The sequence below is a fragment of the Hibiscus syriacus genome, unplaced genomic scaffold (assembly GCF_006381635.1).
Source record: "Hibiscus syriacus cultivar Baekdansim isolate YM2019G1 unplaced genomic scaffold, ASM638163v2 tig00110318_pilon, whole genome shotgun sequence".
NCBI lineage: Eukaryota > Viridiplantae > Streptophyta > Magnoliopsida > Malvales > Malvaceae > Hibiscus > Hibiscus syriacus.
In genome coordinates, this window is record NW_024062677.1 from 1,320,782 (window position 1) to 1,343,024 (window position 22,243).

The 22,243-nt window shown below is 35.2% G+C and overlaps 2 protein-coding genes across 3 annotated transcripts; both read right to left on the reverse strand.

Moving 5' to 3' along the window:
* Nucleotides 1-1,458: 1,458 nt before the first annotated feature.
* Nucleotides 1,459-3,527, reverse strand: LOC120117080. Its single transcript, XM_039137423.1, has 5 exons — nucleotides 3,163-3,527; nucleotides 2,646-2,745; nucleotides 2,371-2,470; nucleotides 2,096-2,175; nucleotides 1,459-1,952 (listed from the first exon to the last, which is right to left on the reverse strand). The coding sequence occupies exons 1-5, from the start codon at nucleotides 3,392-3,394 to the stop codon at nucleotides 1,718-1,720; spliced, it is 747 nt and encodes a 248-aa protein (XP_038993354.1). The 5' UTR covers nucleotides 3,395-3,527; the 3' UTR covers nucleotides 1,459-1,717.
* A 748-nt stretch (nucleotides 3,528-4,275) lies between these two features.
* LOC120117079 (PTI1-like tyrosine-protein kinase At3g15890) lies at nucleotides 4,276-7,153 on the reverse strand. Of its 2 annotated transcripts, XM_039137421.1 has the most exons (5): nucleotides 6,898-7,153; nucleotides 6,640-6,649; nucleotides 6,243-6,380; nucleotides 5,295-5,557; nucleotides 4,276-5,209 (listed from the first exon to the last, which is right to left on the reverse strand). In XM_039137421.1, exons 1-5 carry the CDS (start codon nucleotides 6,939-6,941, stop codon nucleotides 4,546-4,548), a joined length of 1,119 nt encoding a protein of 372 aa, XP_038993352.1. In that variant the 5' UTR covers nucleotides 6,942-7,153; the 3' UTR covers nucleotides 4,276-4,545. The 2 variants fall into 2 exon arrangements, with proteins under 2 accessions (XP_038993352.1, XP_038993353.1); XM_039137422.1 differs by lacking the exon at nucleotides 6,640-6,649 and having other exon boundaries at nucleotides 6,243-6,384.
* Between the last annotated feature and the right edge of the window lie 15,090 nt (nucleotides 7,154-22,243).

Sequence of the window (22,243 nt, forward strand, 5' to 3'; positions counted from 1 at the left end):
TGCCATACCCCATATGGACGAGCATTCGGGATTAGCACCGGAAAGTGGCCACCGAGGCAACTTACCGACCATGGTGGCAAGTAACTTTGACATAAAATTTATATTTTCTAAGGAATAAATTAACAAACAGAAACAGGGAGAAAAAATTGTCATCCTCGTTTACCTCTTTTATTTGTTTCACGCTTGGCAATGTTCATGCACTGAAACTTTTCAACTATCTCATCAATCATCCTTCCAGATTCTTTTTCCTTGAGTTTCTTTCCTGTTTGCTCTTGCTCTCCACCATCATTTTCTTCGTAGTATTTCCTGGGGAGGGAAAAAAGGAGCACGTTTCGTTTTGGGCTATCTTGAAAATAATTATATTTAACATTTCGCTTCACTACAAACAAATTGAACCAGCTTCAATGCATCAAACATATATTCGTATCAAGAAAAACAAACTGAACCCGTAAGGATTTAATGGAACAGATTCAACAGTTCATTTCCCTTTTTTCTTGGAATGAAAGCAAGGGAATGCTTCATATTGTTTCCTTCCATTAGATCAGAAATGGAATATGGATAAACCATTAAAAGAAACGACACAAAGAAGAAGAAGATAAAGTAAAAAAGAAGCTTACATCCATAGTATAAAATAGCGGTTGCGGCATCTGTCGCGGTTGTGGATGCTGCGGACGTTACGTAACGTGTTGCGGCTGTCATGGGTGTAATTTTTTAACGTGTTGCAGGCGGTTGCGTTACGTTAATATTGCGTCGTGGTGACATTCAAAATCATTACGATGCGGCCATTACACTGCGTTGCGGCCGCAACTTAATGCCATGCTTACATCAGAGATTTAAACTCTGTTCCCTGCATTTTCTTTCTTTCTTTACAGGTGAATGATACCGAGGAAACGAAAATTCCTTTGAAAAAAGAAGAAAATCTTTTGGTCCAATGAAAGACTACAAGTAGGCTTATGGATCCAACCTGATACCAGTGGTGGCAACTGGTAAGCAAAATTATTATTGGTACAATATTTTAATGTTCTTTAAATAGTTAGAACCAATTTCTCAATATTTATCAGGAATAATATTTCTTATGTAAATTATATTTCAAAGTTTTGGCAAAAACTCTCATACGCAAGCATGTTAAGTGCTCATCATTATTATTTGATTTTGTTTTTAATTTTATGCACTCTGACGTGGATATAAAATTTGATCAAATAAAAATCATTTTTTTTAAAAAAAAAAGATAAGCAAATGTTGAAATTTAAACCAAATAAATAAAATTTCTGATGGGAAAAAATATGTCAAATTGAATCAATACATTTTAAATATTTCCGATCAAATTTGATCCAATCTAACCCATGAAAACCTTTATTCTTGCTCCCTTGTTTAATTGCATTAATTCATTTCAATGAATTCTTAAAACAATGATCCATGTTAGAGATATTGACTGACTAACAACAATGAAAATAAATTATAAAAAAACCATATGTAGGCATCGGAAACTGGCTGCCCATCATTTTAGCTTTTAAAAAAAAGCTCCATATACATCCTGGTAAGTAAACAATTACATTAAACTAGTCCTGGTAAGCAAGTGATTGACTCTTCACTGACATCCAGATTGTCTCAGAGAAATCTTCAACAAACAAAATACCAGACCAATGGCACAATGCAGTGCGAAAGCCATCACTCTTTTTTTTTTTTTGGTTACGGCTGGTGGATGATCAGAAACTCCTCAACGGTGCAGATTGAACCTTGGAGAACAACTCCGGCCTTCCAACATCCTTCGCGAAGCACCCCGCAATCTGGTGTAGGAGATCCATCGCCTTAAGAAGTGAGCAAACTTGAACTCTGGCAGAGATGTTGCCTCCTCTTCGTCTTCGTAATACTCTTGATTTTCATCCTTGTAGTTATGATTATTCACAGGATTCTGTTGTCTCTCTTCATCATAACAAGATCTTGGTGGCAAGCTACGCACAGAGCACCATGAAACATTGATTAATTGAAAAAGAAGATAAAACATATGGCATGCCTCATACAATTCAACATAATCAAATATCTAATACCACTGAGGACTACAGAATAAACAAGGGTTTTTATCGAATTTCAGTACCATTTGCAGGGATCATTGTGCTGTTTTAAACACCTTTCGATAGGTGATTGGTTAACAGACATGTGCCTGACGAATTCAAGCTGTTTGCACCAGAAAACAAACAAACAAATTGCAGCTTGAACTCATAAAAGGAGCAATCAAACAAAAAAATGATAAAAGCAGCTATATCAATTAGCAAAAAAGAGCCAATTTTTTTGTTGTTGTTGTTGCCAGCGTTCAATCAATATTTCCAAATTGTAAATACTACTAGCACTATCAAGTATGAAAAACAAAACCTGATCCCCATCTTTGATCCCATAATTTCTAATGCAAGCCTTGTTGTTAACCAGCTTCTGACCTTCATAAACCAAGCAAAAGTGCCCCCAAACGTGAGACCTGAGAAAACAACATCAACTTCATCGATATTATAAAATCTATAAATCAAATTTAATATCCAACTCAAAACAAACAAAACCGACATAGCAAAGTTACATTTAATCAGTCAAAAGCATCGCAATCACTCGCGAGTCGTAATGTAAAAGTCCATAAACTTGTTTTAACGAGTTGATACCATGAAATACAGCCTTGAGTTTCCCCTGGCGGTTCTGCAAAAAGTTCCTCTATAGCTACCTTAAGCTCTGAAACTGTAGCATTCCCTCCAACATCTACACCTGTAAAATGAGCTAATTCAATTATTTTTTTTTCATAAGCAAAATAGGATTTGGTAATTTTTGGTTTGTTAAAACTTAAATGCACTTCTCTAATTTTTGTATTACTTTACTACAAGATTATCAGAGGATTGATTCCTCATTTTACTTCAAAAAGATAGAAAAAGTAACATTCTCTCTCTTTTTGTTTGAATTTTACTTTTAAGATAAAAAAAGGCTATAAATAAATATATAACAATATTCATCAACAATAAGTGATTCATTTTATCTTTTCATATCCACTTTTAAGTTTTATTTTTTCCTTTGTCTCGGTATTTAAAAAATGATAATAATTACTAATAGGAACTAAGCATGACTTAACAGGAAAAAAAAAAGAAAAAAGAAATGTTGAGTGTGAAATGAGACCCGATGGAGATTTACCAAAAAGAGAACCGTCGAGCTTTAGAATGGAGAGGTTGAGAAGATTTTGATCAGGAAGCTTCCGATACAACAACTGCCTTTCAACGAGATCGTCGTCATCGTAGCCGCCGTTGTCTCCACCGCTCCTGATTCTGCTAAATATCAGGGAACCTGAACGCCCTCTCTCCAGCACATTCAAAACACGTAAGTTATAGGTACGATTTCTGATAGGATTCTCCTCATAGATTTCCATATGCAAATCCAAACTCTAAAATTTCACCCCTTAAGATTTTCTTTTATTTTTCTTTTATATGAATCTCGACGAAGACGAAGCTTAAGTGAGAAATAAGCGGTAGAGGATGCGGAGATTTCGTTTCTGATATTTATTTTTGATTTGCTGAAAATTCGTTTTTTAAGAAACGACCGTTAAACGGCAGATTTTATTTTTTGTTTGTAAATTTCGGGTTTTTTTTACTCACTATGCACTTCGGATTTTTTAGCCAAATATATTATTTTTTTTTAAATTAAATAGATTAACATTCATATTTAAATATTTTTTAAACATAAATATAAAAAAATTAAATACACAATAATATACATGTATAAGTTTTATAAACATTAAATGAAAGTTAAGATTCAGTTACACAATTTTTTTTTTTAATTTTACACAAATTTAAGACTATTAAATGAGTGAATATAAACGGTTGAGATTAAAAATAAAAAATAAGAAAATATTAAAAAAATGAGTTGATTTTGACCTTATATTCTCACTCATTAAAAAATTTTAAATTTATATAAAACTAATCCATCATAAACATTATTTTTTATAACTAAATATATATTTTTTTAATAATCTATTACTCCATATTTATAGTATAATAACTTATATTTAATTTATCAAAATAATTTAAATAGGATATTATTCATTATATAACCATCTTTTCAACGAGTTAACAGACTAATTTACCATAATTCGCTGCCACCACAGTGGGGTAATCAGCAACTTCATCTAACACAACCTGAACATGATTTCTTGAATGATCAGCAGCCTTTGGGATGGTTTTTTCATCTGACAAGCAAGCAGCGAAGTTAAATGTCGCTCAATGCATCGGAGTTGTATGAAATCAGAGATGCAAATGACAAACCGGCTATCCACCAAATATTTATATGAAAACAGGATTACAAGAACAGAAAAGTTGCCCCCCAGATAACACACAACTTGTAAAAACATGCTTCCAATTTACAACACGGATTATGTTGGCTGGCATTGGAGATTCTAACAATGGGCTGCCATTGCCACCTTTTATGAGTAGAAAATAAGAAAGCAAAAGAAACACATAATATATATTTATAATATCAAAGATACAAATTTTGACATCTAATTCTTCAATTTTGTCCATGGCGTTAACCATCTTGAGGGCTCTCCTGCCCTGTCTCTTTCTCTTTCGCCAGTGCAGGATCCTTCTCTTCCTTGATTACGTCTGAGCTCTCTTCGCTGCCCGGTGTCTCATCATTACAAACAAAGAACTGTGGGTTCTTGAACAGTTCATTATTTTCTAGTTCACTTAATTTCTGTTTGGACTCTCCTTTGAGCAGCTCGACAACTTCAAGCATGGTAGGTCTTTTCTCAGGCCGGTTATCAGCACAAACAAGTGCAACGAGGACAACTCTTTTGAACTCCTCTTCCACATACTTACCATTCAACCTCGGATCTGCCACTTCACTGAACTTCCCCTCGGAAGCTAGTGGGAGAGCCCATTCTGCAATCGGGCGTTTTGCCGTTGCACTCACTTTCTCTAGGGATTTCTTACCACTGGCAAGTTCTAGCAAAAGAATGCCAAAACTGTACACATCACAACTCTCTGAGGCTTTTCCTAATGCAACATATTCAGGGGCAAGGTACCCAAGGGTACCTTTGACTCGAGTAGTCACATGTGTTGCACCGTCAGGGATGAGCTTTCCAAACCCAAAATCCGCAACCTGAGGCTGGAAATCTGAATCTAGCAACACATTACTAGCTTTGATGTCTCTATGGATGATGTGTGGGGTTGAATGATGGTGAAGATAGCTGAAGTGATCAAGTAAAAGAGGCTGGGTTAGCATTTTCCTTAGAATGAGTTAGAATAGAAAAGAAAACTGGATCCAACACTTACGCTATTCCTTCAGCAGAGCCAATTGCAATATTCATCCTTCTGGTCCAATCACGAAGACATTCTGCTGAATGATGTCCATGAAGATGTGAAAGCAAACTCATGTTGGGCAAGTAGTCATATACAATCAGGCGTTCTTGCCCTTCGGCACAATAGCCCCTCAAACTCAGTAGATTCTTGTGTCGAACCCTTGCCAATATCTCAACCTCAACCGAAAACTGCACTTCTGCTTTATTGCTCCACACCTTCAACCTCTTAACTGCTATCTGAAAGTATACAAGGAGAATGAGATTGAAAGAAACACAAATCAACAGGAAAATGTCAAGAAGGGTCTTTTGAATGCAACACAAATAAACAAGGAATTCCAGAGACTACATGCATTGTTTAGAGAAAGAGAGGTGCTACTTTGAAGATTGTTCCATTCCAATGTTGTTTCACATCATTTTGATTTGTGTTTGTTGCGACTTCGTCAAGTTAGCCCTTACACCTATCGTCGAACAATTTTAGGTCGGAAGTTATAGCACATCAGACCTTATTACAAGTCCCATTGTAAGAAACTTCAGCACCATTAACTCAACAGAGTGGCACCATTTATGCCTCGTTAAATGAGATTCAAGTGGATATCGACCAGTAAAAGTAGCAGTAGTCGGTCTGGGAATATGCTTGCAAAGTAGAAGTATTTTCACAAATAGTAAACTAGATTCGAGCTAAAGTACGATGCACGGTAGAACAGTTGATATTACCTAAGTTTTTTCTCAAATCAACAACCAGAGACCTACTAACTCATTCCACAAGAAGACCAATCATACCTACGAAAGTGAACCATAAGAGGATACAAGAATGTATTAACCAACAAATCTTTCGAACCACACAGATTAGGGAAACATTGGATGCAACAAAATGGCAATTCGCTTAATTAAAAGAACCCAAAAAATGCAAAATAATACATACCTGTGATCCATCCCATAGCTGACCCCAATAGACACTGCCAAAACCCCCTTCTCCAAGCTTGTTATCATAATTGAAGTTATTGGTAGCTGAATGCAATTCCTTCAACGAAAATATCCTCCATGTCGGCTGCTGCTTCTCCTTCCTGTAGAATCATACAACGTTAGACACTAAAAATACAATCGAAGAAACATGAAACAATATTGATTAATTACATTCAAACCGGGGGGTTTAAATTGACTGCCGAAAAGACACTTTGCTTACAAGGTGAAAGTCAGCACATCCGTGTGAATTTGACACCAGATTACGAAAAACAAGTAGCTATGTTAAGCTTAATTAACTATTTTCCCAACTCAAATCACAGTTCCAAAAGGAAAGAAAGATCAAAACTTATATTTACCTTCTTCTTCCTTTCTTGGAAACCTAATATACATGGGGGAAGGGGGAGCAAAAGGGAAGGAAATTTTAATCAACACCCAGTTGATATTTTTCAAAAACTAAATAAACCTAGACTTCTCTAACCCTTACCATATCTCGAAGTTCAAAACCATAAATCACTAAAAAAATATTCCTATAGAACTTTTCCAGAAGAAATAATTGTTTTTTTCTAAAACAAAGAAAAAAGTTGTGATTTATAGTAAACCAATGATAAACTTACCGATCGACGCCCTTCCCGCAACAAATCATGGAAAAAAACGCCATGGCAAAACCAAACTAAAAGTCCAACCTTTTTTTTGTCTCAGTGGAAATCAATTCCTTGCGGTTTTAAAGACTTTTTTTTTGTTTAATTCGTATCTGTACTTTAATTGCTCAACTTCAGCTTCAGTTTCTAAGCAACAGATTCTTAAAGGATGCCAAACGTAACGCTTTGGACAATAAATTGTTCCAACAAATATACTTTCTTTCTGGGGTTTCTTTAATTATTATCTGCTTTTTAGGGTTTTTTTATTCTGCTTGAAATAGAATTTGCAGTGTCAGCCAAAAAAAATGAGGGAAATGACTAGTATAATATAAGGCAAGGTTTGCTGGAGTTGGCTGCTCTTTCATTATTTCCCTTTTTTTGTTTGCTTTTTGACCTTGGTTGCTTGCTGATTTGGCCGGTTCCTCATTGAGTCTAGCTGTTTTGAATTCAAAGTTTATCCCCACATGCCCCATGGTTAAAACTTCTAAAACATTTTTAAAAAAGTTGTTTCATTCCATTTTCTCGGTTCTTTTAACCAATATTTTTAAAACGGACCGAAACTTAAATCGATGAAGATACTGATTCACTGATTCATTGGTTCAATTAGGTTAAATTGTGGATAAATCGATTTATATAAAATATTTTTTTTAAATTTTACATAATATTCAAAGTAATATTAATATATATATATAACACTCTTTTTAAGTTCACAATATTAAAAGGGGCAAAAGTGCCCAGATAACGCTACAGGGAGTGTTTAATTCCCAAACTAACGTGATCATCCAATTAATTCCCCAAATGGGGTGTTTTCTACAGTAGATTTGGGATCTCTCGGCGTCTTCAGGGTTGAACCAGATTTTTTTGGCGTCTTGCTTGGGATCTCCCGGTGTCTTCAGGCGTCTTGTTTGGGATCTCCCTGCGTCTTGAGGGTGTTGGATTGTTTATGGAAGATCTCTAGGCGTCTTTAAGTTATCAAGGAAAAAATTTGGTCTTTTTACAAAAATATCACCTTAATATAAATTAATTACTTGTTAGGTACTGTTTAAGAATATTTTACGGATCTAGCAAATTTTTAAATACTTTCTATAAAATTTTTATAAATTTTATATAAGTTTACTCAGTATATAATTCACCTAAAATATCAGTGGCACACCACTTAATGATGTTTCCATTGTAGCACATTCTCTCTTCTTTTTACAATAATATTTTAACACCAAAAAGTATCGGTCAAAAATATACCGAAACTTTAGTATAATGTATGATAAAATATATAAGTTTTTAGTTTTGTACAACTTAATATTAAATTTTAATTTAATTTAATATTTATAAATCATTAAATCGTTATTGCCGTGCTATTATTTTAGAGAAAATCGCCTCAGTGACCAAAAATGCCTTATAATATACGATTTTAACCAACTTTTTTTGGATTTGCCAAAATGACCAACAAAATCGCAACGCGAAATAAAAATCGCAACGCGATCCCCAGAATCGCAAATAAGTTTCCAAAATCGCAACGCGATTCTTACTATCGCAACGAGTATCCGTAAAAATCGCAACGCGTATCCGTAAATCGCAATGCGTATCCGTAAATCGCAATGCGTATCCGTAAATCGCAACGCGTATCCGTAAATCGCAACGACAATACGTAAAATCGCAACGCGTATCCGTAAATCGCAACGCGATTTTTAAAGCGCCATTAGAATCGCTATGCGTATTTTATTTTCAAATTACAAAAACGAATATTAAGAGAAAATCCCGTAATCGCAACTCATAACCTAAAACCTAAAATCACAACTCAGTCTCATCTCTATCTCTCACTCTCTACGGCGAAATCCGTCCCCATCTCCGAAGATTTCCGTCCCCATCTCCGGCGAAATCCCTCACAACCATTCACGGTCAGAAATCCCTCACAATCATTCAGAAATAGAAAATCAACCTCCGAGGGTTAGTTTTTTTAATTATTTTTATTTTGAAAATTTTGCATTATTGTAGGTTTTTCATATTGAAACTGATGATAAGTTTACTGGTCATTTCAATAATAGATTAACCATTTCACTTAGATTTCATTTCGCGTTACGATTCTCTCGTTGCGATTTTCATTTCGCGTTACTATTCTCTCATTGCGATTTTCAAGTTAGTATTTGTCTTTGTCTTTGTTCTGTCTTTTGGTTGAAGTAATGCAATCCATTCAAGTTTCAATTTGCAGAAGAGTCGCAACGAGAGAAATGAAAATCGCAACGCGAAAATGACTATCTGCAACGAGAGAAATGAAAATCGCAACGAGAGAATCGCAATGCGAAATGAAAATCGCAACGAGAGAATCGCAACGCGAAACCAAAATCGCATTGCGATTTTCATTTCGCGTTGCGATTTTCATTTCGCGTTGCGATAGTCATTCTCTCGTTGCGATTTTCATTTCAACCAAAAGACAAAACAGTGTTGCAAATTTAGTTTCAAGAATAAACTACTACTCTTTATGTTTATTGTTTTTGGTATATCTTCACAGTGTAGTTTTTGGTATATCTAACTTGGTATGTTTATTGTTTTTGTAGAAATTTTTTTCGGCTTCATTGACATTAAGGAATAAAGTTAGCCTAGCCACTATAATTGCTTCGAAGCTTTCACCTGCACAAAGACAATTGTTTGAGGAAACCTGCTTCGGGCCATGGCTGAGAGTACAGCATCCGGGTGGAGATGCTAATTTGACCCATTTGTGGCTTCAGACCATGACATCAAATCTACCCGACAGTATACAACGTGGTGAGGAAGAGATATGGTTTCATTTTCCACCAGCGTATACTTGTTTTGGGCGGAAGGAGTTCTGCTTAATCACTGGTCTACGATTCGGACACGATGATGTAGGCCGGTACACTCGTCATATCGCCCGCCCATCATGGTTATCCCGGGTTTTTCCGGATGAGTCAATGGAGAAGCCGAACCTACACGTCGACGACCTGAAGAAATTGTTTAATAAGAAAGATGGTTTCACTCGGATGGATGACGTCGATGTTATCCGAGTATGCCTTCTACTACTTTTGTATGCCGGCTTTTAGGCAGAGAGGCCAGACAACCTATTCCTCGGGAGCTAATATTATTGGTAGAGGACCTGAACATGGAATCTGTTTCCGTGGGGTTCGTATATATGGAAAGCTACCTGGACTAAGTTGTCTACTGCCTTTGATGACCGCAAAAGTTTGTGTGGCGATGGGTCGAAATACACTTTTTCAGGCTTTGTTTGGGCCTTTAAGGTAAGAATTTCTATATAATGTTTCTAAAATTATAATTAATTATTTAACAATTACTAATGTTTGTTATTATATTGTTTGTAGATTTGGATATTCGAGGCTTTCCCCAGCATGCGTACATATGCAATAAAAACGTCAAATGATATTCCCAGGGCTATTTCCTGGAAGAGGAAAAATCTGTTGGATTGGGAAGACTTAATACCATATGCGACAATAAATAATGTAAGTTAACACAAATACTTTCATATAATATATAAACAATTTATTAATAGTAGACGTTTAACTTTGTTTGAGTTTTTATATTGTTAGGAGGCCAACATTCCATTACAAAGACTGACACCCACGGAGGAAAAGCTTGCCACTGATTGGTGGCAAGCTAGTCAGAGTTTTTTTGATGGCACGGATGATGAGCAGCATCCACTTCCTCCACTTCGAGAGCCATCACCTCACCAGAGCCATCACCTGATCGACCCACTATACACCTCTAGAACGAGAGCCATCACCTATCCCGTCAGATCATCGAGCCTCTTCTCCACCATCACCTCATGATAGGCGACCGGCAAAGATGCCACGACTCCTATCTCCCTGTTCTCCACCTCCACCTCCACCTCCACGGGATGAGTCAAGGGAGTTACGTGATGAGGTCAATGCCTTGCGTGAGGAGATCGGTACTCTACGCGATAACGATGGTGCATGGCGTGTGGAAGTGTCAACTTTACGTGGTGAGGTTGCCGCTCTACGTGAGATGATAGTATCGTTGCAGAATGAGGTTCATACTCTACGCAACGAGGTAAGTTTAAGATTTTCCATATTTAACTTGATGATAAATTTACTCGTAATTTCACTTAGATTAGCCATTTCACTTAGATTGCTTAGTAAATTTATTCGGTTGCTGCCAATTCTGCTACTGTGAAATAGTATAGTATTTGTCTTTGTTTTGTCTTTTGGTTGAAAGTAAATTTGTTCGGTTGCTGCCAATTCTGCTAAACTAATACCCTGAAGTTAGTATTTATCTTTGTTTTATCTATTGGTTGAAGTAATGCAATCCATTCAAGTTTCAATTTGCAGAAGAAGAAATAGTTTACTTTCGCAACACGAAACTTAAAATCGCAACGCGAAATGAGAATCGCAACGAGAAACCAAAATCGCAACGCGAAACCAAAATCGCAACGACAAAATCGCAACGCGAAACCAAAATCGCATTGCGATTTTCATTTCGCATTGCGATTCTCTCGTTGCGATTTTCATTTCGCATTGCGATTCTGTCGTTGCGATTTTGGTTTCTCGTTGCAATTTTGGTTTCGCGTTGCGATTTTAAGTTTCGTGTTGCGAAAGTAAACTATTTCTTCTTCTGTAAATTGAAACTTGAATGGATTGCATTACTTCAACCAATAGACAAAACAAAGACAAATACTAACTTGACAGTGTTGCAAGTTTGAAACATATTTGTCTTTGTTATCTGATGCATTTTGTGAACTATGATAGAATAATGACTTGGGTGAATACAATGCAAGTTAGAAACATATTTGTCTTTGTTTTCACTGTTTAAATATCATGTCTGTTTATTTACTGATTTTTGTATTTAATTATTTAGCGGCCCGATAGAGTGGATGCTTTATGTCGGGTTATGCTTGCACGACGGAGTTCACGCATCAGACAGCGTGCACGTGCTATTAAGTCTCCGTACACCCCAATAGTGCGAAAACATCGCAAGAAGAAGCCCGACTCGCCTGTCATCCCTCAAGAGTCCACTCCTATCGTTGAAGAGGCCCCCCTATCATTCCTCGAGAGTCCCCTCCCACCGTTCAAGAGGCCACTGTCATCATTGAAGAGGTCCCTCCCACCATTCAAGAGCCCGATTCACATGGCGTCATATGTAGGCTTCTTGAGAAACCCTCTGACGTACCGGACATGATGGATGTGAGTTGGCTCTCGTATAAGTTACCAGCCAGTACCATTCCGGTATCGGAAGTGGAGAGGAGACAACTACCAGACACAATTCTGGATAACACCCTTTGGGCTAAGACCGCAATTGATTTTTATCTACATGAGCGGAGCCAGGGGTGTTTCACTGACATATGCAAGCTCACCGATGATATCTATTTGTTGCTTGATCGGTCTTGGTGGGGCGTATTATTAGGGGTCGAAGACAATGGCTATTTCGATGGGGGGTAAGTCTTATATTTTTCTTATATTTCAATTTGATTAATTTTTTTTAAATTTATGTAAGTCACTAATATATGTCTTTTTTTGTAAAACAGCATATCGATGCGTGGGTGACACGTCTTATAATAATAAGAAAACTTAAGAAAAATAAAAATATACGATATACAATTATACCGACGTCTTTTAACGCCGTTCACTTGAAGAATCAACGAGATGAGTCATTTGATTTGGGCAATGGACAAGCTAAACTTTATCCTGCATGGTGGGAGGTCGATAAGGTTAGTATTTATTTTAGATTGAGTTTAAAGGTTTTATGAAATAAGTGCGCAAATGAATGAATTATTACTTATGATTTCAGGTGTTTATCCCTGTTTTGGAACGTAAACATTGGATTCTCGTCGAGCTTCAGCTCCCATCCCTTAAGACAATAGTATATGACAGCATGATAAATTACATATCATTGGCTGATTTAAGAGATATTATTAAGGGATGGAGCTCTCATTTGGCTAAATTCTTGGATGCGATCAATTATTGGACTCGTTCTGGAAACAAGAAGCCAAAGAAGCTCAATATTACAGTTATCAGAGACGAGACCGCGCCACAACAAACGGAAGGAGCCAGAGGAGATTGTGGTCCTCTCGTATGCTTGGCGTTGGAGCGTTTGACGACGGGAAGCACCAAGTATCTACCTCCCACTGATAGAGATAGAGCTGCAGTAGGCTTGTGGTTTCGGCATTATATGGCTAAATCGATATATACGAGACGCTGCCTACCTGCATCCGCGTTATAAAAATGTCCATAAACAATTGGTAAGTTTATAGGATTTTGGTTTGAAAATGTTTGGTTAAGTACCTAGAATTCAATAATTTGTTGTTTGTAGGTTTTAGATGTGTATAAAGTGTTGTTTGAGCAAATGTTTGGTTTCTGCAGGTTAATCTCATCAGTGAACTGCGTGAAAATGATGTATGGCTGCAAAAGTTGATTCAATAGTTTAATTGATTGTTTTTTGATTGTTTAATTGATTTGTAAAAGTTGATTCAATAGTAAATGATTGGAAATAAGAATTATTACTTATTTTTTGATTGTTTAATTGATTTGTAAAAGATGAATTGTAAAAGTTGATTTGTTTAATTGATGCGAACATAATTCTTATTTGTGCTTGTTTAATTGATTGAAATGTCATGGTTGATTTTGTTGATTTCAATCTGCATTATGTTGAAGGCAAAAATGACTATCGCAATGCGAAATGAAAATCGCAACGAGAGAATCGCAATGCGAACTGAAAATCGCAACGAGAGAATCGCAATGCGAAATGAAAATCGCAATGCGGAAATGAAAATCGCAACGAGAGAATCGCAATGCGATTTTCATTTCGCATTGCGATTTTCATTTTCGCATTGCGATTCTCTCGTTGCGATTTTCATTTCGCATTGCGATTTTCATTTCCGCATTGCGATTTTCATTTCCGCATTGCGATTTTCATTGCGGTGCGGCGCCTAAAAAACGGCTAATATACGGCATGACCGGTTAAACAAGTGACCGGTTAAAATTTAGACCGGTTATGTTGTATTATTTAACCGGAAATATTATAAAGTACAATAACATACTAGGTAGCGCTTATATAATGTAATAGGTAGCGCTTATATTTACCTATTTTATAAGTAAACCGGTATATTTATACCGATAGCATTGCAAATTTACCTATTACATTATAATATGTTGAAAGTGTCCATACTTTTTATAAAAAGGATCGATACTTTGTTTAAAGTTATGTAATTTATGTTTTTAATTTTTTTAATAGTGTTTCATGTTTTCCACCTACAATATGAATTTAATAATTTCATTTACACAAAAAATTATTTGATTGTTTTGATATTTTATAAAATAATATTTAGAATTTAAATTTAACAATAATATATATCGTAACGTAAAAAATAAATCATTAGACGCTAATGATGCGAAGGCTTCTGCACCCAGCTATGTTGATTTGAATGTGTCTCCAGAAGTGATGCAAATGGCAAGGTTCGATGCTCTACGTTCAACGTCAAGTAGGTTATGCTACATTGCATCAAAGACAGACGAGTCTTTCAAAACCGCAAGAGATGAGATGAAAAAACTAATAGAAGAATTAGAAAACTCGTTTGGTTTGAATCATTCAGTCGACCAGAGCATTGTAGTAAACAATGTTCGTGACCCTCAACGAAAACAACGCAAGCGAAAAGAAGTGCCGAAGAACAAGGTCGAGAAGAAAATTAGGCGATGTGGGTACTGCAACGGTGAGGGACATAACAAACTAACATGTCCTCAAGTCAAGCTCAGTTTTGGGTTTCTGCCTGCTTGCCTTTATGTTTAGGGTTTCTCGATTAAGAGTACTATATATAGTAAACGGTGGCAAAACACTTGATATTTAAATTAATATCGACACAAACTAAAAATGTGTCGACACATTATTTAGACATATTATCTCATAAAACTGGTACACTTGTACCGGTTAGATTGAAAAATTACCTAATACATTATACTTTTGGGTTTCGATGTTTTTGGGATCGACACTTTATATATGGATCGCACTTTATGGTTGCACCCTGTTTTCCATTCATTCAGGACCAAAAATCGACACAAACTAAAAATGTGTCGACACATTTTTAGACATATTATCTCATAAAACCGGTACACTTGTACCGGTTAGATTGAAAATTACCTAATATTTATACTTTTGGGTTTCGATGTTTTGGGATCGACACTTTATATATATGGATCGATACTTTATGGTTGCACCCTGTTGGCCATTCATTCTGGACCAAAAATATCGACACAAACTAAAAATGTGTCGACATATTATTTAGACATATTATCTCATAAAACCGGTACACTTGTACCGGTTAGATTGAAAAATTACCTAATACATTATACTTTTGGGTTTCGATGTTTTTGGGATCGACACTTTATATATATGGATCGACACTTTATGGTTGCACCCTGTTTTCCATTCATTCTGGACCAAAAATATCGACACAAACTAAAAATGTGTCGACACATTATTTAGACATATTCTCTCATAAAACCGGTACACTTGTACCGGTAGATTGAAAAATTAATACATTATACTTTTGGGTTTCGATGTTTTGGGATCGACACTTTATATATATGGATCGACACTTTATGGTTGCACCCTGTTTTCCATTCATTCTGGACCAAAAATATCGACACAAACTAAAAATGTGTCGACACATTATTTAGACATATTATCTCATAAAACCGGTACACTTGTACCGGTTAGATTGAAAAATTACCTAATACATTATACTTTTGGGTTTCGATGTTTTTGGGATCGACACTTTATATATATGGATCGAAACTTTATGGTTGCACCCTGTTGGCCATATTGTAAATTTGCCTTTTACTTCAAAGTATCAACATGACCCTTAATGTGTATAAGAAACATGTACAACAACATACTGCTAACTTTTCTCATCTCATTCATAATTATTCACATACAAAATATAAATCGTATACAAAATTATAAATCTTATACAAAATTAACCCTACATTTCATCATTGCATCCTTTTGTTATTCTTATGTAATATGGCAGCTTTTGTTATCTCCTGTCTTCGTTCATTTTGATTGTGGCTTACGAGATCGTTTAATATTCGCGATCGATCCCAGTCTCCAACAACCTATATTCAAATTGTCAGAACGTTAAGTATTGTCAACTACAACATTCAATCTATGACTTTTAACAATGTTACACAAACGAATTTTCTATCCACTTACAAAATCACCAGTTGCCCCTGTAGAAACCGATCGATTCCATCCACATCATCACATACATGCCGCAATCATGTCTGTTACAAAATTTGAAAACCACACATGTCAATTATGATGAATACTGCATAAATTAAGCTTTCTATTTGTGAAACATCTCATACCCATTCAATTGCTTATTCTTCTTATGCTCCACAAATTTGAAATTTTCAAGGGATACTTTCCTAGAGATCCACAGGATTCAACCCAAATGCGTTTCTTATTATAAGAATCTAATATTTTAATCTGCATTAAAATAGAAGAAGTTATGATCCAAAAAAATTATGCATTATAATTTACATACTGTCCTTTCATACATACATACATACATACCAATCTCTTAGCATCCTTCACTCTCTGTTTAGCTGCTTCAGTTGTAAACATACTATCATATATTGTTGCAACACGATCTACCATATCCAACACCAACAGATACCAATGTGAATTATGGTAGTTTATTGTGATCATGATCTGCAACAAATTTCACACCCAATTTGACAAAATTCAACATTATATATCTGAAAACATCATTTGCAATTGGTATGGTGTCTTACCTGCTCACAGTCGGTGAATTTCACATAGTTATTCAGTATGGGACCCCAGAAGCTAGCAATACCCTCAACACTTTCTTTGTTGTTGGCATCCAACGCCTGCTGCGCAATTACGCAACAACATTATTATTTACCGTCTATAACACTACTTATCTCCATTTATTAATTTAACTCACCGCTAAGTGGTATGGAAGGTAGCCAATCCTCCGGAGTGACTTCTGAGAATCGTAGCATACTGTCCAGGCGAGCAAATCAATAACCTAACAAAATTAATTACAATCAGAACATATTAATAAGTTTTTAACATTTTCTACTTTCTACTTACCACACCGCCAATCCATTCCGTAGGCTTCAACGTTGCAACGTCGTATACACTAGCGAATTGATTTCCCATTGATATTACAGAATACCTGTATGAATCATTAGGATTAATATGTTGTCATGAAATATTTAAATATAACTCACAAAGCAATATATTTCACTTACTCCGAACTAACTCGCTATTCCATAAATAATCACAAATTGCAGCTTCGATGTCATCAATTCCGCTTGGAATATCCGCTTTTTCAACCTACAATTTGCATACAAATTTTGTCACAACAACATAATAAAATCAAATTTTTTCTTTATTCAACTTACCTTCTGCTTCTTCTTATGGGGTGCAGGACATTCCGAATCCAAATCTGCTGCTGCTAACACTCTCCGGTGTATAAATTACATCGACTTCCTTCCTCCCCATTTCTTCCATCTCTTCTTCTTCATCCTCCCTCTTTTCTTCTTCATATTTTTTCAGTTCATCGTATTTTTTTTCTACATAGCTTCATCTCTTTATTTCCCTTCAATTGATCTCCTTCATCCAAGTATTTATCAACCACCCCCTTCACCCCCGTAAGTTCACTCCTCAATTCCACAACCTCCTTCACCACTCCCTCAAATTTTTCACCGTCACCATCTTAATATCACCCTTAACACCCCAACTTCTTTCACCACTTCACCCCTCAACACCTCTACTTCTTCACCACTCCATCTATTTTTCCTTCCACTACCCCCTTATGCTCTCAAGTGTATCTTCGACTCTCTCAAGTTTTCTTCGACTCTATCAAGTTTCTCTTCGACTCTTGATTGTCTTTGCATGATTTCAAATTGGATTTTTTTTGATATCAGCCAATTCAGACATCAAAATGTCGAAAGTTACTATGTTTTCCCTCACCGTCGTCCCACTCACGTCATCCCCCAATACAACCATCCCTCCTTTCTTCTCCTCTGCCTCCACTGCCTCCTCTACATCCTTGCCAATAACCTTCAAAATTAAATTACAATATTAAGACATTGATTATATTCTTAATATTTTAATTACATTTATTACCTTTCTTGCTTCTTCGCTCTATCCAACTTCAACTTCACCATCACTCTAACCACCTCTTCCTTCCCCCATGCACGGATGCGTGCCACTCCGGTTCTTTCATAAGCCGGCACTGCCTCACAGGCCGACCAAAAAATCGAACAGTGCAACCTGCATTTATAATAAAATTTATATTTTTATATAAAAACACAAAAAGTTATTCAACTCATTTACCTCTAAGATTGCTATGCACCCTTTGAGGTATCTCTGGCTGCCCTTTTAAAGGTGATTATTGATTCAATCAATCTCGAATGGATATATTCAGCCCAATTGAATTCACCCTTCAAGCCTTCATCACAAATGAGCTTCATATGTTCTTTGTTCGTTGACGTATTACCCGTTGGACAAAGAAAGATACCGACAAGGTATAATAGAACTATGGCCTTCAGCTCATCCCCAACGTAAGATCCACTTTTTATTTCCTCTTCAATTTCAGCATATGTCACCTTATGCTTCAAACCATTGGAGGCAAGTGCTTTCCAGTCCTTACTCTTACAGACTTCTACAACACTTTTGCCTTCATTTCTACCCCCAATACGGCTGTAGCACATGGGATCCGATAGAAATGAAAAATCACCATATTTAGCAATACATTGACTGACATCAAATTGTGCCATCAAGGATCGACACAATTCCCTCCGAATAGGCGATCCCTTACTCCTACCAACGATCCAAAACCTATTTCTCCCAGCACATTCAACTGACCCTTCTCCTTAAGGTGTTTAATTAATAAATTCACCCTTTTAATGCTGCATCTTGTCGACACTTCCTACATTTTTTAACAATATATAATGTTATAGTCTTATATATTTTGTATCAACGTATTTACAAGTTTAATGAATACCTTATTTTCAGTGCTTTCCTCCGTTCTTTGTATTCTTTACTATCATTCCTTGACTGTGTGATGTAAGGTTCTTTTCAGCATCACTCATTGAATTCCATTTGGACCTCACATCTTTTGTCACCTAATAAAAACATAAACGTTTCTTAATCAATACATTAACACTAAATACTACTCAATGTCAATTTCATTTTACATACCGAACCGCTCTGTGTGCCATCTTCCTTCATTTTGCATTCGGCCATACTGTCAACATTTAAAATTTGTAATTAATTTAAAGTTTATCGATACTTTAATCCAATTACCATTTCAACAATAATAACAAAAATACATTGATACTTACTAGAAGTACATATATCCACCCTTTTGTTGCTTTCGAGTCTCGGCCTCAATTTCAAAGTCATCTGCTCCACCAACAATTTTCTAACCCATTGACTTCATTTTTCCTTCATATATCAATTTACGCAAATCAAATTATTTTGTTACATACTTTATTCAAATAACAAATATAGATAACTACTCTTGTGGTAAAACAGTTTTCTTCAAAGAATTTGAATGGCCACACCAAAATGTGTCGGCACATTATACAACCTAAAATCATTTCTACCTATAATATTTAATAAAAGTATCAACATTTATATTTTTCCTTGAATCACTTTTACCTGCAATCGGTCCCAAATGCTTCTTTACTCCAAAACCCAAACAACACATAAAAACCCTATTCGCGATTACTGTAATAATAAAAAAACTAGGGTTCGACAACATACTTTTCGATTCGACTGCAGCAACAAACAAACAAACTTCGCTTTAGAAACGCCTTCTGAAATGCAGCAACAATTACGCTTTGATTTCAAAAACTCGTCCGTTCTATCTATTTCAGAGGATTTAGCTTATATTTTCATCGGATATGTTATTTATATTTAATCGATACAATACAAAAGTGTCGATACTTTTATGTCAGGTGTCGATACTTTCGAAAGGATAATTACCTATTCTTTGAAAGTGTCGATAATTTATTACACGTACTTACGAAAGTATCGACACTTTCAATATATCCGGTATCATTTTACCGGTTTTATCATTTTGATACCGGTTTTATCATATTTTTACCTGTTATATCGTTGTGGATCGATATATTTTTTAAAGTATCGACACATTATAGGCGCTAAAACTGCTTCTCTTTAAATTCACAAAGTCGATCCTTATATAAAGTATCGACACTTTCAATATATCCGTAACGTTTTACCGGTTTTATCATTTTGTTACCGGTTTTATCATATTTTTACCTGGTATATCGTTTTGGATCGATACATTTTTTAAAAGTATCGACACTTTATAGGATTTAAAGTTATGTAATTTATGTTTCAATTTTTTTTAAAAGAAACAGATAATTCACAAAATGATATATACTTTTTTAAAGTTATGTAATTTATGTTTCAATTTTTTTTAATAGTGTTCATGTTTTTCCACCTACAATATTAATTTAATAATTTCATTTACACAAAAAATTAATTGATTGTTTTGATATTTTATAAATATATTTAGAATTTAAATTTAACAATATTAACCAAAGATAATAATAAATATGTTTTCACAGTGAAATAAGTATGGACACTTTTATAAAAATGATAGATACTTTACAATATAACAGGTAAAAATATGATAAAACTAGATTCATTATGACAAAACCGGTAAAATTTACTTGATATGTTAAAAGTATGGACACTTTTATAAAAATGATAGATACTTACCGATAACCAAAGTTTACCGGTTACCAAATTTTTTAATAGATTTTCATATTTTCTACCTAAAACATTATTAGTTGTCAACATAATAGGTACCGCTAAACCGAATTTATTGAAAATATTTTAATGTATCCGGTAATGCCGTATATTAGCCGTATATTAACCCGCCTTTCCTGAGACAATCCCCGCAACATCAGCATCAAGGTATATACAACATCAAACACTTTCCAAGCTATAATACAAGCTAAGGACACTTGAAGAAGCAAGAAAACAACTATCCAAAAATCAAACACGAAAATCCCAACATGATAACAACTGAACAGATCATATCAATGTTCATACTCAAGTTGTAGATTTTGATTTCCTTTTGCTTGGCACCATATGAGATTTGGATTTTGATTTCCTTTTGCTTGGCACCATATGAGCTTTGGATTTTGATGAGCATCGGAAGCATTTCGGACTTATGATTTGGGTGGTACTCAGATACCATTTTTTAGTTGCCATTTGTTGCATTTCTCGTATACCACCCAGATCATACGCCCGAAACGTTTCTGACGCTTTAAAGTTGACCAAAAATACGATAGTCGAGATTTCCCTCACGTTTAAAGTTGAAAAAAAAACAATGGAAATTAGGAATAATCAATGATAACATGCATATTGGCTTGGACTAATATTTATAGTGGAGCCGAAATTTATATTGAAATTCAAACTCAAATTGAAATTTAAATTCAAACTCCAATTACATATGAAATGAATTTGAAATGCAGCGTTAAATTGAACATGGAAATTACATAACTGATTTATACTATTCAAGTAACATGCTTTATGAATCATCAAGCTAAAAGACAATATTGATTGAGTTCAAAGCTGAGTTGTGAGTTGATGGGGTTGTCACACTTGTCACATGGTTGGAATAAAGTACTCACATGGAAGAGATAGATTGATTGTTTAATTGATTTGTAAAAGATGATTTGTAAAAGTTGATTCAATAGTAGATGAGGAAATAAGAACTATTGCTTATTTTTTTATTGTTTAATTGATTTGTAAAAGATGATTTGTAAAAGTTGATTTGTTTAATTGATGCGAACATAATTCTTATTTGTGCTTGTTTAATTGATTGAAATGTAATGGTTGATTTTGTTGATTTCAATCTGCATTATGTTGAAGGAAAAAAATGACTATCGCAATGCGAAATGAAAATCGCAACGAGAGAATCGCAATACGAAATTAAAATCGCAATGCGAAATGAAAATCGCAACGAGAGAATCGCATTGCGATTTTAATTTCGCATTGCGATTCTCTCGTTGCGATTTTCATTTCGCATTGCGATTTTAATTTCGCATTGCGATTCTCTCGTTGCGATTTTCATTTCCGCATTGCGATTTTCATGTTGGGATTTTCATTTCGCATTGCGATTCTCTCGTTGCGATTGTATTTTCCGTGTTGCGATAGTCAAATGCATGCCTAATAAGTGATAACAACTGAATAACAAGAGTTGGTTAAGTCAAAATGGTTGGCCTGAGTCAGTAATTCAACTGAAAATGTTAAAAGTTCACACATAAAATCC

Coding starts and splice junctions, on each gene's coding strand:
- LOC120117079 (XM_039137421.1), bottom strand. CDS start 6,941: ATGGCGTTTTTTTCCATGATTTGTTGCGGGAAGGGCGTCGATCG. Junction 5,558..6,242: donor AGCTATGGGATGGATCACAG/GTATGTATTATT, acceptor GTATACTTTCAG/ATAGCAGTTAAGAGGTTGAA. Junction 5,210..5,294: donor GGCTCTGCTGAAGGAATAGC/GTAAGTGTTGGA, acceptor TGATCACTTCAG/CTATCTTCACCATCATTCAA.
- LOC120117080 (XM_039137423.1), bottom strand. CDS start 3,394: ATGGAAATCTATGAGGAGAATCCTATCAGAAATCGTACCTATAACTTA. Junction 2,746..3,162: donor GCTCGACGGTTCTCTTTTTG/GTAAATCTCCAT, acceptor CTCATTTTACAG/GTGTAGATGTTGGAGGGAAT. Junction 1,953..2,095: donor CACAATGATCCCTGCAAATG/GTACTGAAATTC, acceptor CTCTGTGCGTAG/CTTGCCACCAAGATCTTGTT.